The sequence below is a fragment of the Pollicipes pollicipes genome, unplaced genomic scaffold (assembly GCF_011947565.3).
Source record: "Pollicipes pollicipes isolate AB1234 unplaced genomic scaffold, Ppol_2.1 Scaffold_4740;HRSCAF=5597_pilon_pilon_pilon, whole genome shotgun sequence".
Classification (NCBI taxonomy): Eukaryota; Metazoa; Arthropoda; class Thecostraca; order Pollicipedomorpha; family Pollicipedidae; genus Pollicipes; species Pollicipes pollicipes.
Window position 1 is genome coordinate 18343423 of NW_023596545.1, and position 14703 is coordinate 18358125.

At 49.2% G+C, this 14703-nt stretch overlaps 1 protein-coding gene across 1 annotated transcript in view; it reads right to left on the reverse strand.

The window, feature by feature from the left end:
* Nucleotides 1-4694: 4694 nt before the first annotated feature.
* LOC119099163 (potassium channel subfamily K member 18-like) overlaps nucleotides 4695-14703 on the reverse strand; it is a 54341-nt gene continuing 44332 nt past the window's right edge. Inside the window, 2 exon segments of the mRNA XM_037222271.1 lie at nucleotides 4695-5254; nucleotides 6322-6423. Of these exon segments, the coding sequence (XP_037078166.1) occupies nucleotides 4695-5254; nucleotides 6322-6423 (662 nt within the window).

Below are 14703 nucleotides of genomic sequence, written 5' to 3' on the forward strand. Positions count from 1 at the left end.
CCGGACGTGTGTTAAATAATAGCAAATGAACCTGGCCTGAGCAGGACGCCCACAATTCAGATAATTACAATATTGCAACTTACGAAAAATGCACTAATGATGGCAAATGATGACAACACTCGTATGAATATTTCGTCAATCTCCCGGGCTGGCGCCCGAAAGGACCGTCTAAGAATCCCGTCAAGAAGTATACAGGTCTTCGCCAGGTTCTCACTACATCCAGGAGCATGCACGAAGCCTTTTAGCGCGTTTTTAATCACGATCCAATGTTCTCGGAAACCGCTCGCCGAGATAAATGAAGGGGTGAAGGGTTCGGGACACCCTGACACAAAGTGTTATGGTCCTCGATTTGAGTCTGAAATGCGCTACGAGCTAATTCCATGAGATAGCTTCCAAAAAGTATCACAACGTGTTCTGAGTTTACTGAAGATGTTGGAGCTCAAAACTCCAGACGATGCCGGGGTGGTCATCAGTGACTTATAGTGACCTCTTGACCTCGTTCGCTACCGGCTGGCGGCCATACAATCAGGAACCCAGATTTGAGGACGACCCAGTCGTGTCGGCGTTGCCATCGGCATCCGCCATCTTTTCCTCGGGCCCACGTTATGCTGCATCGAGCCACGCTTCGTCTCACCGGGGGGCATGCTGCGGTCATCAGCCAGGAGTCGATCACATAGCCGCCCGGGCTTGGAGATCTGTCCGAGTGCCCGCTTAACCTGGCTTGGGTCTCCTGCACCAGCTAAACCTCGTTGTCTGAGATAACCGAGGATGGCCCCAGCAATGTCCTACTACCCCTACTACCCCTCTTAGTTGCTCCCAGAAATCGAAAATTGTCATAGCTGACAGGAAAAGTGTCAACTTATTGAGCAAAAACAAAACTGTGTCACGGGACCTACTTGCTCGCTCTTACCGTACCATCCCACATAAGGCCATCTCCATCCCATCCCTACATTCCCGACTTAAAGATGGCTTAAGCATGGAAATCCGCCGTAACGATCTTCATCAATATTCTGTTCTCGTCACCATGTTGAAAGTCTGGGGAGTTTACATCGAACCTTTCCAGCAGCAGTGCTTTCTGGTTACATAAATCGCACATCGTAAAAGGTATGCGGACAGCGTACCGCGGACTGGCGCCAAGGCCCACGAGGTAATAGTGATGATTGCCCAATTGATCACGCTGTCATGCGCTGTGCCAGATACTGCATATTGGGATATGGTGCAAGCCGGGAATGTCTGTGTTGTTAAAGGCCAAATAACTAACAACTAGAGCATCGCGGAATGGCGTAACGCATACCGCATCAGGAAATGTTTTTTGTAGCTACATGTTATGGTGCCATGACGAGACTGTGCCATTGTCGGGCAGACATAAATTGTTAGACATTTGCGATATTGGACCAGGCCTAGAAAATAACCCAATCTTTTTCTGCTGGAGCGAGGCGACGCTGCCTCTTGCCGTCGACATATATATATATATATATATATATATATATATATATATATATATATATATATATCTCTCTCTCTCTCTCTCTCTCTCTCTCTCTCTCTCTCTCTCTCTCGCTCTCTCCCTTTCTCTCTTTCCCTCTCTCTCTTACACTCTCTCTTGCTTTCTTCCTTTTCTTTCTCTTGCTCTTCCTCCCTCTACATCATATACGAATCAACACATCGTTTTGCTTTTTCCTTAGGCCTTCGGAATAATGCGGGGTGCATAGCATGTCGGGTGAAGCTAAGCGACATTTTGCCTTGATAGGCGTCTTACCCCCTGTTTGGCCTAGTTGAAGGCTATTGGGGAGACATCCCTGCCGTGACGTCACCCGGTGGGGTCACACCCGCCCTAGCCGCGCCCTTCCGACCCGTCCTCTGCCGGGACTGTGATGTTCCGGCGCCCCGCCACACCGTGCCGTGCTCTGCGCCCGGTCGGGGTCAATCCGGCTGGTCCTATCTCAGCTGGTCCCGGCCTTCTCGAACATAATGGAGGGGCGAGAAGGGCACCTACTCTGTCAGCTGACACTGACCGTTCGGGCCTGATGGCAGAGTGGCTAGCGCGCCACACTCCCACATGGAGGCTCGGGTTCGAATTCTGGCAAGCATCATGGCCCCTGAACGCTTACGTGTCACTGGCCGGCCTTAAAGGTGCCGTGGCGACAACGTCACATTCCATTCTTTAACAAAGACGGACTGAATGTACCCACCGTGTCCTATTTATTATCAGCTGTGTTTTTTTCTGGTCAGTGCGCACCAAAATGGTGTGGAAAAATTCGAATGGACGCCGAGGATAAGGCTAATGCAACAACAGATCTTAATGCTCACCAAAATAAAATGATTTTCGACACGTGCCTTTCACAAGGCATTCTGCTGAGCGGATATGCACTGTTTTCGTGTAATTGCATCATGTGCGTGCGCCATCATTCTTTTGGTGTCGTAATTATTTGCCATTAGCTGGCTACGGCACAGAAATGCATCAGCACGCCTGTTATAACGCACGCCCTCTGCCAGCTGCCACCACCCCGCCGATGGTGCGTGCAGCACTCCCCTCCCCTCTCCCGTCCCACTCCCCTTCCACCTTCCCGCAAACCGGGGTCGTGGTTCGCAGCGGTATGGAACAGGCTGCGAAGGGTTTTTGCGTTGCGTGGGTTGTTGACAACACGGAGGCAGCGTTCAGTGAAATACGCACTACGCAACGGTGCCATAATTGAACATATCACCTCCATTTTGAGTGAGGGAAAGATGGCTGGAAAAACCCAGACCATTTGACACATACATTTGATCTTCCCTACCATTTGTTTGTCACGTGTCGTTGGCCCGAGATGTGATGGTGTGCTGCCAACACAAGTGTCTTCGGGCGGGATGTGTGCTCGACAGTCGACCGACCACCTGGCTACAGTGGTCGGCAGTTCACAGCAGGTCATGGGCTGTGCTCGACGTAGGCTGATTGGTGATGTGAAGGCAACGATTAAATGATGCATGAGCACCACCTTGTGTTTTGAGAGAGCCGTTTTCGGCCTTTATCCATTGAAAATAAAGTTTTCTGACTTTCGTTTGCCCATCACTTTGATCTCAATGAAGCATTTCCAAGGTTTGAACCCTTTTTGCGAAAACAAAATGATTGCTCTTGCATTGTTTTCAGTCTCTTAGCACCCCTCGATTCTGTTTTCTTGCATCAGCCCTTGCTACTTCTATAGCCTTGGTTTTCTCAGGGTTCATTCACAGTTTTACAGCAAAGAACCAGACATCTATACGGATCGCATCGAGAACGGCTACGGTTCGGGATAAGTAGTGTCATGGTTTCCATTCATCTACAAAATGCACGTCCAAGTCGGAATAAATTTTTGACATTTCTGATCTGCACAGGCGAGTAAAATTTGCGTCATGTTTGTTACACGGAAAAATGATAACCTTTTTAACAAAAAACGACAAACAATACAGCACACAACGCACCGAGAATTACAGTCTAAAATATGTCGTTTACTACGTTGTACGATGGTACCATAGCACGCAGCCATCGACCCTGCGTGCTACGCTATCATCGTCATCTTGTTGACATGTTATATGATGAATTGTTGGACGTTCTATACGATAAGGTGTTGGACGTAAACTCATATTTGAACATGACCCCATTTCCAAACATTCTTCATGGCAGCGACAAACAGGTTGTGTATACGACGACAGTGGAATGTTCTAAACAAGATTCTAAATGCAGTCCATTCCTGCGAGGCTGTGTCAGTTTCACAGCGATCTTATAAGTAGTGCATCACTTTGTTAAGTGCCTATAGTCAACAAAAGCTCTACATGTCCTCAATGGATAAACAAGTTTGGTGAAAGCTTGATTTTTACAAAGAAAATGCTAGTTATTCTGGTAAGTCAACGAACATTGGTTGCAACAGTAAAGCAGCGAATACGGCATTTCAGTAGGACAACCACGGGACATCGTTCACTGTCATGGAAACAGAGGTTTTCTTTTGATACGGCATCATCCTCCTAGCACTCGAAACCTTATAAACGCGAACGGACACCACCGCACTCCCACTCCACACGGCCACCGCTTCGGCCCACGACAACAGTTAACGATGATGACAAAACTTGAGCAGCGCTCAAGTGTTTACCACGCTGCGCTAAGCGAGCGTTGCGCGGCGTCCAAATGTTTGTTGTGTGTCAGCTGCAGTCCGGGCAAGTTTCGAACCATCCGCACACCGTCCGCAAGAGCGCGCCAGCCGCACGCCACACGGCCTGAAGCCGCGCCGCGGCCGGGCTCAGACCACAAAGCCACCGACCACCACGCCGCCGTCAACTCCGTTGTCTCGCCTGAAGCTCACCTCACTGATTGTTTTCTTCAGTATGCCGGGTCGAATCACCTCTGCGGGCAGCGGACTAGCCAGGCCGGCGTCCTGCGGGCGCAGAGGCCTCAGCTCCAGCGCCGCGCCGCCCCGGTACTCCAGCTCTGGCCGGCAGCCCACGTGGTTGGGCGTGCCGTGCACCCCGTGTCCGCCGTCACCGTGGCAGCCGACATGGTTGGGCGTGCCGTGGGCGCCATGGCTTGCGTCGCCGTGGCAGCCGACGTGGTTGGCGGCGAGGCTAGGCTCGGCCCGGGCGCCACCCAGGTCAGGGCGCTGCAGCTGACCCAGCTCGGGCCGGCCGTCCCGCCAGCAGCGGCAGCGGCCGGCCGGCGGGGGCAGCGCGGCCGGCGCCCCCCGGCGTCAGCTGGCCAGCTCGTCACCGTCGCGCTCGTCAGCCTCGTCAGGCAGCAGGTCGAGCAGGCGCGCCAGGCAGCCGGCTAGCGCCACCAGCTGCTCCTGCAGCAGGCTGCAGCAGACGGCGATCAGCGCCATGCCCAGCAGCAGATACAGCGCCGCCGCCAGCTGCGACGAGCCGGGCGTCAGCTCGCCGAACCCGATCGTGCTTAGGCTAACGAAGCAAAAGAAGGCGCCGTCCATGTAGCTCCAGTCTTCCCACAGCGTCAGCAGGTAGCCACCGGCCAGGATGTAGCCCACGATGGCGACCAGGCAAAAGCAGAAGGGCAGCAGAGGCGCGCGGGGCTCTGCCGGCGTTAGCAGCGGACCAGCCTCGTCCCAGGGCGGGCCCGGCCAGGGCGGCTCCGAGCCCCGCTTCAGCTCGCCGTCCACGTGGTTGAGCGCCGTCTGTGGCGTGTCCGGTCGGTGGAGGTGGCCGCTGGAGGCCGGCGGACTCTCGGTGGGCCGCCCCGCACAGATGCATCGCCCGCCGAACGCCATCTTGAAGCAGCGCGCCATTATGTCTCCTGAGGTTGGAGAAACGGGGTTATCCGCACGACGGACGGCGAGGCCAGGCCGCCCCGGCAGAAGCTTTGCGCGGCAGAAGTTCAGCAACAGAAGAGAGCAGGAGACCTGACATCAACTGTCATACGTTACCTCCATCCATAGTCCGTCTCATCACAGAAACTATCACCTTGCACGCATTTTCGATTCTAGAACCATATACCCTAGCAGTTTTATTCATTCGTGTTTGTTTGCAGTTCGACATGCCGCTCACCAATTTATCCGCATACCCGATGCTCGATGCAGTTCACGCTTCTCCTGATACCCTGCATTGACAGGTGGCGGAAGTTTAGCACACATATTCTAATAAACTATGGTCGAAAGACGGACAGCCGCTTGCTCACATGCAGCCTACACATCACTGGTCAGCCGCTTGCTCACATGCAGCCAACACATCACTGGTCAGCCGCTTGCTCACATGCAGCCTACACATCACTGGTCAGCCGCTTGCTCACATGCAGCCAACACATCACTGGTCAGCCGCTTGCTCACATGCAGCCTACACATCACTGGTCCGCCGCCTGCTTACATGCAGCCAACACATCACTGGTCAGCCGCTTGCTCACATGCAGCCTACACATCACTGGCCAGCCGCTTGCTCACATGCAGCCTACACATCACTGGTCCGCCGCTTGCTCACATGCAGCCAACACATCACTGGTCAGCCGCTTGCTCACATGCAGCCTACACATCACTGGTCAGCCGCTTGCTCACATGCAGCCAACACATCACTGGTCAGCGGGCATCGGTAAATGCCACCCATTTCGCAACTCCCTCAAGTGTTTCTCTGACATCGAAAATTTACCTTCTTCACGCCAAAAACATCAAAATCAATCGGCAACTAGTGAATCACTGCCACGCCTGACCCGCGAAGCACATTTCAGGCCTTTCAGACGGAGGTGCTGAAAATTAGTTGCGGTGAACGCTGTTGCGCTCCATGTGGTGCCCTCCGGCATGCCGTGTTCAAGTGCGAACACCAGGGCAGGACGCTGCACCACTGGTGCGAGACGCTGCGCACGGCTTAACATACCGACGTTGGAGAGGTAGAGTAGCATGAGCGGGATCCCCATCACCGCGTAGGCGATGGTGAGCAGCTTCCCGGCGTCTGTCTTAGGAGAGCACGTGCCATAACCTGCAAACGGAAGGAATTGACAGCTATCTGGCGAGACACAGGCACGTGGTTAGCGCCGCCCACCTGTCACCAGGTCTACAGCCCATTGCAAGCCACGAACAGCATGGAGGTGCAGTGGTGGCGCGTTCTGTCACTGGTGTTTTGGAACTGATATGCGACTGTAGGAGAGTGGACGAGGAAAGTGGAGGGAGAAGAAAACGAACAAGGGGAGGGGAAGAAAAAGGCAGGAAGAATCTCGTCTGTGATGGCATAGCAGCCTCTGCCGCACTGCATTCACTTAGCAGTCAAGCTTGAGGTCGTAGTTTCGCCGGAACTATATCGATTACCGAAAAGATCCATGTGCTGCGCCACAGCCCCCGCCACGCGCAGTGAACAGCTCTTCATATCCGTCTTCACACACCTGATGTGTTAATGGGAGACCAGGGTCTCTGAAATGACCTGGAAATGCGCATGAAAAACAGACAGGCCTTGTTGATATCGGGAGCCTAATACACTTCTTTATAAACCATGAATTTTTTTCTTAATGATTTTGTTACCATCTAGTGTGACACGAGGCACTTGTTTGTGCTATTTTCCGCTTCTGGGTTTCAGATCCATCTCAATTTTGAGCGGATCTGGGCTCATAACCTAGCATCATTTTGGCAAAGCCCTTGTGCTTGTAAAACAAAAACGGTGGACAATTTTGTGTTAGCTTATTAGTAGGACCATGCTTGAGCTCTTGAAGGCGTTGACATGTCATTATTTTCTGGTTTTTACTACAACTACGATGCTGAACCCGGTGCTGCCTGTAAGGATTATCAATCCCCCATTTAGTGAGTAATTTGTGGGGTACGCCAGGCTGGTTTGCTAAATTTTCAGTATCTCATGAGTAGTAGATTAAACACATCTTCGAAAAATCCAATTCGACGTCAAGTGAGGCAATTTATTTGTGACGTGATCAGTTAACACACGCTCGGGCGGGGTGGGGTTCAAATTGACTCCCAAAGGTTCTTCCAAAATGGTTTTCGAACGGCGCGGTGTAGCCGCGCCAAATTTTGTGTAGCTATAGACAATTGAGTGGCGGATCGTTTGGCATTAACAATTTATATGTACCGTGTACGTTCGCTGACCTATGGCAGGTCAAAGTCAAGCCATGGCTTCAGCGAAGGTAATTTCTAGGGAATCCTTCAATCTGATCCAACAACGGAGTGCTAGACGAAGCCATACATCTCTGAGATGCTTTCTTAGGCAATAGTGCAGTTGAATGAACAAATTACATTGACCTTAGGTCAGGCATGAAGGTCACACCAAGGTCAAAACCAACCTGTTTTGTTACTCTAGGGCTTGCTGTATAGGATAGTTTCTGGTGCTCATTTCGAGTTTATTGATGGCAGGAACCGCATTATACATCTTCCATGACTTCTTAGAGATCAGAATAGGTCGTTGACCTAAAATGACCCAGGTCCACATTTTGTTTTAGGAACATACTGCCTAGTGTAATCTTTGTCGCTTAGCCAAATGCAAAACTCAAAGCAATCTTGTATGATTTTGGTCACCATGACCTTCAAAAGGTCAAAAATGTTTACTGACCTTGAATGAGAATGTGACCTTTTGCTTGGCAACGGTTATCTAGGTTCTGTGGGCACTTTGAAGACTAGCCTGGAGCTTGACCTTATTTGACCTTTTTTGACCCGATGGTGATAACCTAGGAACCTGAAACCTTGACCTAAGTGAGTTCACGTACGGGTTAACACATCCTATAAATTTGGTGTTCCTCAATTTCCTAGTTCCCAAGATCTCAGCGGGGTCAAATTGACCCCCCACCCGAGCGAAGGGTATCTAGCCGGCCATCCGGGCGCGTGTTAAATGAAGGGATTCAACAATACTTTGCTCACAAAGTAAACCACTTGCTGGTCAACAATTTGCTATTTGCTATTGTTGCTATTATCAACACGTACATTATGAAGGCGCCAATGGTCACATTCTGGGCTGCATATATGTATACTCGATCTTCAAGGGCTGGTAATATTTGAATTTTTCTACTGTTTTTTGGGGGACTACTTCGCTGTCTCGGGAGCACCATGCAGCATGCTCTGTCAGCATACGCATGTATCTCTGTGGTCTCCAGATTATTTTGGAAGCCTCGATCTTATCCAAGTGCACTTGACGTGGTGTGCATGTGCATGCACATATACCTACGGTTCGGCCGACTGTCGATTTCGAGAATGAATGGCGAATAAACTTCTTGATATCCCGGCTGCTTGAGGGGGTGATGTCTGCCTTAGTAATTGTTATACTGGTGTGCAAACTTTGCCTCAGTTCTTCAGGAGTCTTCAGTTCTTCTCTGTTTATTGGTGGACGTTCTTCATTCTTCCTCGCCACTGAAAAGCTCCCAACTGAACATGCGAGTTTCTGGAACCGAACGTCCTTAAAAGATACTAAATTGGCACCGAAAGCATTCGAACAGTGCCCTGACTGGCAATAAGGACTGTAGTACCAGATAACCCCAACTCAAATTGAACCCCAACCCGAGCAAAGTGCATCTAGCCGGTCACCCGGTGGCGTGTTTAGGCTCGCACCGCATTTTTCTCTTTACTTACGGTATTTTACTGTTTCTTTTTTTGACTGTTCTAATGTCAAGCACGACTGATATGATTTTCTGCCTCGCACAAGCAGTATGGTATATACTGCATCAATTATGATACTTGTATTGCATGGTTGTTTTGGGTCCAGTTGACAGATTGACCCAACGCATACAATTTATTCCCGGCGCAGACTAACTTCTCACATATTTACTGACTGCTTAATTTTTCTGGTTATTTCTAGGTTTGTATTATTGCATATTCGTTAATGTCTTATGCAGCAGAAATATACCATGGTGAAACATAGGCGTAACGAGTCTTGGCGAGTCTTAGAGAAGAGTTCGAGCGATAGCGAGCGAGAGAGCTTTAGAGCGAGAGAAGAGTTCACTTAAAAAGTGAACTCTTCCTGTGGCGGGGAAGATTTTCAAATTGTCACATGAAGTGGATACACCCTGTTAGTATCACGCATTTGATGCACGACTTTACTGAACAGAGGTGCTCACTAATTGAGAACTTCATGAAAATAGATCGTTAAACTGTATTTGGCAAAGTTTGCTTATAATGTCGTTTAATCAGAATCTACTGATATTTTGAAGGTCACCGGGGATTCTCACCAACATACGCGAAAACCAGGGACTGGAAAACCCTTCTTGCCTATATCAGTATTGAGTCTTGAATATATAATTATCATTGATGTAGTGAGTGTGAATACTAGGACACAATGCAGTGATCTGATATATGAATTTCCGATTTTATTTACGTCAGAGGGAAAGTATCACCTTTCGTTAAGCATGACGTTTAAAACATCCAGGCACCTTGCAGGCTATGAGTACATATTGTCTGCTTGATAAGGCAAACGATCCCCCTGTGCCTTGCAAATCAACACACCTGAATTTCAGGCTAGAACTGCTTTAATTCTCGCAATCGAAACAACTATTGCGTGCATGAAAAGCTTTCCATCAGCGATTTGGGCCTGCAGCGCAGAACTTGTAGCACGAAATCCAAACTGATCGAGGAAGTTTTAATTGAAAAGAAGTACGTGACCACGGGGTTACCTTTTTCGCTTAGAGTTCAGCTTCACTTATTTTCCCCGCGGCAATCACACGAATCAAGCTGAAACGAGCCAAGCGAATCAGTTGTATCTGAAAGCTAAACTCCGCTGAAATAATCAAAACCTGACTTTTCAAACGTAGTCTGATATTCCAAACACAATCTCAGTGCTCCAGGATACGCAAACAGAACGCTTAGGACCGAATTGGATTTGGAGCGGGGACACGATGAGGAGCGCGTGTTGATCCAATACGAGTGCCCCGGCTGCTGCAGATGACTTCGGAAAAGATGAACTGGGTGGCCCGAGGCTTATTTTACCCCTGCTGCCGGCACGGGCCAGATGCGTCCTACACTCGAGCTGGCCAGAACTCCTGTCAGTCGGCACTGGGGCCGCTGTCCCCTGCCGCTGCATGGCTGCCGATGCCGGAAGCCCGCCCTTATAACCTGAACAGAAAACCCATGCCGCAGTCTGACTGGCGGGGGGGGGGGGGGATGCAGGGCTGTTCCGCCTCAGGCGACCCATGGTCTGCTCCTCCCGGTGTAGCCTGCGGCGAGGGCACCTCAGCCAAGGCCTAACCCAGGAGGACGCTGATCAGGAGGACGCGTCCGTCCCAATCTGACCCCAGGAGGCTCCCGGTTCGGTCCGGCGACACGTGCTCTCCGCTGACTGCCAGGCGTTAATGGGCGGGGCCGGCCGGACTGATTTACGCTGACAGCCGCGTGCCCCGCTGAATGGAAGCCGGCCGTGCCTCAGAGGGCCCAGCCGGCAGCCGGAGCCGTCCCACGCAGTGGAGCCGCACCGATCTATGGTCGGCCCGCCAGCCCGCCGCTGGCGCCTCCACAATAAACGGCGGAGTGACCGGCGGCCCGAACAGCATGGCAAGCGCGGAACTTTTCAGCTTAGCCTGGCTGCAGTTTAGACGTGGCGTGTGCAGCAATCCGCTATTGAGTTCGATGTGATTTACGTTCGTCTGTTCGGACCTATTCGTCGGTCGTTTGCCTCATTGCTTGTGGACGGGAAAATAATTATATTTAATGGCGTGCGAAGCTTTTCAAAGCATGCGTCGTCAACACATATTATTTAATGATCGAATGAAGCTGCACGGCGTGCTCGCACCTATGATGTCGCTAAGCTCATTCATGTAAATGGGGGCTGAGATCCACGGAATAGAATGAGCTCTGTATTTGCTTGGGAAAAGAGCAACGACATCTTGGCTTTAGTTTTTTATATTACCGACCCACAGCAACTCTCATAACAGTTCGCCACTGACGTAAATGCATATAAAAGGCGTGAAATATACTTGCTCAGTGGAAAGAAGAAACGCAACCTAAATGCTTTTATATTACCTTTGACCCCAGACAATTTTTCCATATTGCGACTGATTTTTCCCATAAATGAGTAGTAGTACAAGACTCAGAAAAACGCACAAAAGTTAAAAACAGTCCAACTTTTGACCACATTTAATTTACAGGCCTCAAACGCACTCCGGCCTTTTAATGACGAGCTTAATGCGTCAGCGGCCGTAATCAAGCTTATTAAAGTGAATGTTCACATTTGTAGGAGTTTTGAGCTAAAATCGCCATCTTGAAGACTAATTCGTGCAGTTCACATCCGTGTCCTTCTTAAAACCTAAACTCTGTTAGTTTCTAAGCTACATGCCCGCGACGATGGGGTTACTTGTTCGGGGATAGTATTTGAAGATCATCTTGGCGTTCATGACGCCATAATAACGTCATTCAAATCCTGTCATTCCACAACCCATGCGGCTATGAAAGCCAATACAAAGAAATGGTCAAGTCGTTTACTCCTAGTGCTCAAGGGCGCGATTTCCAGATATAACAGCCGCCCATTGGCTCGCAATCAGTGTTGTGCAAGGTACAACGACGTCATAAGAACAATGACGTATTAAGGGGAATATTCATTTAACAGAGAAATTGTGTTGTTTAGAACATGCTTTGCCACTTAAAAGTATACCAACATTTATAAATGAGCCTGTTTTATCAAATCAGGTGCGCGCTTCAATATCTTCGATCATGAAACATTCCCTTTCAAATGAGGGGATCTAGTTTTTCCTGTTTTTTTCTCTCATAAAGACACCCCTACAGGCATTTCTACCATTCTTTTACTATCGGCAGCAATGAAAGGTTTATTTGAAACCTCTAATCATGCTAATTTAATAATTTTTTTTTCTCATCACCAATATCGATGGTTGCATGCGCTGTACGGGTGCTGGGTTGCATGCGCTGGACAAATTACACCAATCAACGGGACGGAAACGCCCAGTGCGTGTGACAACTAACAGCGCACTCGAGACAAACTAAAACCACACGAAAACTCATGCTTCCATGGCCTGCTTATCATAGGTCGTTGCTTTGGTGCCAAGTTTCTTCACACCACCGGCGGCAAATAACATCACATAGCATGACGGGAAAATAACGACATGTGTTCCCCGTATTATAGAAGAACGCGGCTGCGTAAAATTTGCCGTCATTATGAGCAAGAAAGGCCTTGAGCTACTGGAAGCACGCTAAAACTCAATAAGAACAGAAATCTTGAAAGAGCACGGTTTGACATCACCATGCTCCGAGCAAGCTGTGGAGTTGTTAAAAGAGTATAAGACACTTCATTGTCATTTAAGTGCAGACATATAAATTAAGGTACTAAACACATCCCCCAATATCTATCACACTGACGGATTCAACAAAAACTAGTCTAAATGTATTGATCTATATGATGAATATACTCCATTCCACGAAGTGTGATGCCAAAGTTTGGTATCTGTTCATCTCTGCTTGAAAATGCTGCAACCACGTTTTCAGAATAAAAATGCATACATGACTCCAAGGGGCAACAATTTTGAGGCGCACCACATAAAAAGTAATGATTAAAATGGCCTACATTCGCATTAAACAGTCAACTAGCAGACGCACAGCAAACTAGCACCTGATGTGAATTTGGAATGGCTCAGTTTCTGAAAATGGTCGTTACGGTAGTGACCCGCGCTGGGGGGCCACCGTCCCTTGTGGCCGTTGTAAAGAGCGGCGATGCCGCCGATGAACGGTGCCCGCTGGGCCGGTGATGGACATGACGGTATATGCCGCTAAGAGTTCCGCGTGGTAAATGGGCAGGCGACAGGGCAAGTGGAATGTCAAGCTCCCCGAGGGACGGCCCAACTCAAGGTCATTGGCGTAGCGTTGAGTACTAATAAAGGGAACAGATTTAGTGTAAACCGAGAAGGGTGAGTCCCACACCCAACCTACCATTATTTCTCCAAAGAATAGTAACAATGTACATCAGCCGTGTTTTCATGGATCAAATCGGCCAAAATGAGGTCTGCACTGTGCTTCTTACCAATGACCAGTAAGTGCTATCTACTAAACGTTAGCTTGTATATGAGGCTTACATCCCTATGTGGTTAACACCTAAACAATATAAAAGAGCCTCCGCTAAACATGCTTGATGAAGCATTCGTTGAAGAACAGTCGAATGCAGAAACCCATTCAGAAGTGTGCATACTTTACTGGCAAAAAACGACTAACTCGTAAATAAAAATAGCTAAATTAATGGGATTGGCACAACCTCCTAAACTATCAGCAATCTAGAAAGGGCGCGTTAGACCCCTATAAAAGTATTCAACGACAGAATTACCCCCCTGATAATCAGTTACGGTAACTTCCAGCTTACGTCCAGCAGTCCTGATATATCTCCTAGTGTCCTCATGTACGAGTCATGTAGTGCATAGTACATCACGTGTGCGCCACATAGAAAATGTCATAGCTAGGCATGGCGACGAAAAGATGTACCGTCTTCACCAAACCCTGAATAGTTTTGGAGATTTGCCCTCGGTCTGGAAAACTGTCTGCGACAATTCCTGTGTCCGCAGTGCCACACGTCACTCCGAAAAATCAAACGTTTTGGATAATTCTCCAAGATCAGCCGCCGGCCGAACAATGCGCGCACTTCAAACCCGATGCAAGCAAATACAGAATGCATTTGCGGATGAGTGTAATGGAGCAATTGTTCGGACTATTGCCATCGTCCGCTGTGTTAGGTTGTACAAACTAACACACCAGACAAAGACGCCAGACGGAAAAATTGTTCCATCCGTGATACTAATGACTCCCTTCCGTAATACTGTAAAAAAGAGGTTGTTTGCAATAATGGCCGCGGTCGTGGTGTTTGAAAAATTTGTTGTCAGTGCTAACTAGTTCCCTTATCAGAAGACCATTTGCTCAGGCTAACGAGACTTTCACAATATGAGCGGTAAATAAGTTGTAAACGTTTTGGGGTCCCTCATAACTTTGTGCCTCCAGTAAAAATTTTGGGCCTTTGAAATATCAGGTGAATGCAAGCCGACACGCAGCTAAAGCCTTGGGAAGGGACTAGGTTGACAAAATTGGGAAACCCGCAATGGGACTTCCAACCATTGAGTTACGGACCCAGACCAATGCAAATCGTGGCCCCTGGCCTTGCTCCTGCTTGGGGAATAGGCCCCTGGGGTTCAGACTGTCAGGGAGCCAAATCTTTGGTGTTCGTGGTCCCTGGCGAGATAAGACAACTGCATTGTCTAGGGCGTCCTCAAACGGTACACAAGAACCCTTGACTGATATTTCTGGTCGCGACCAGCGGGTCGCAATTTTTTACGTGACCTACAGCCATTCTTTATGC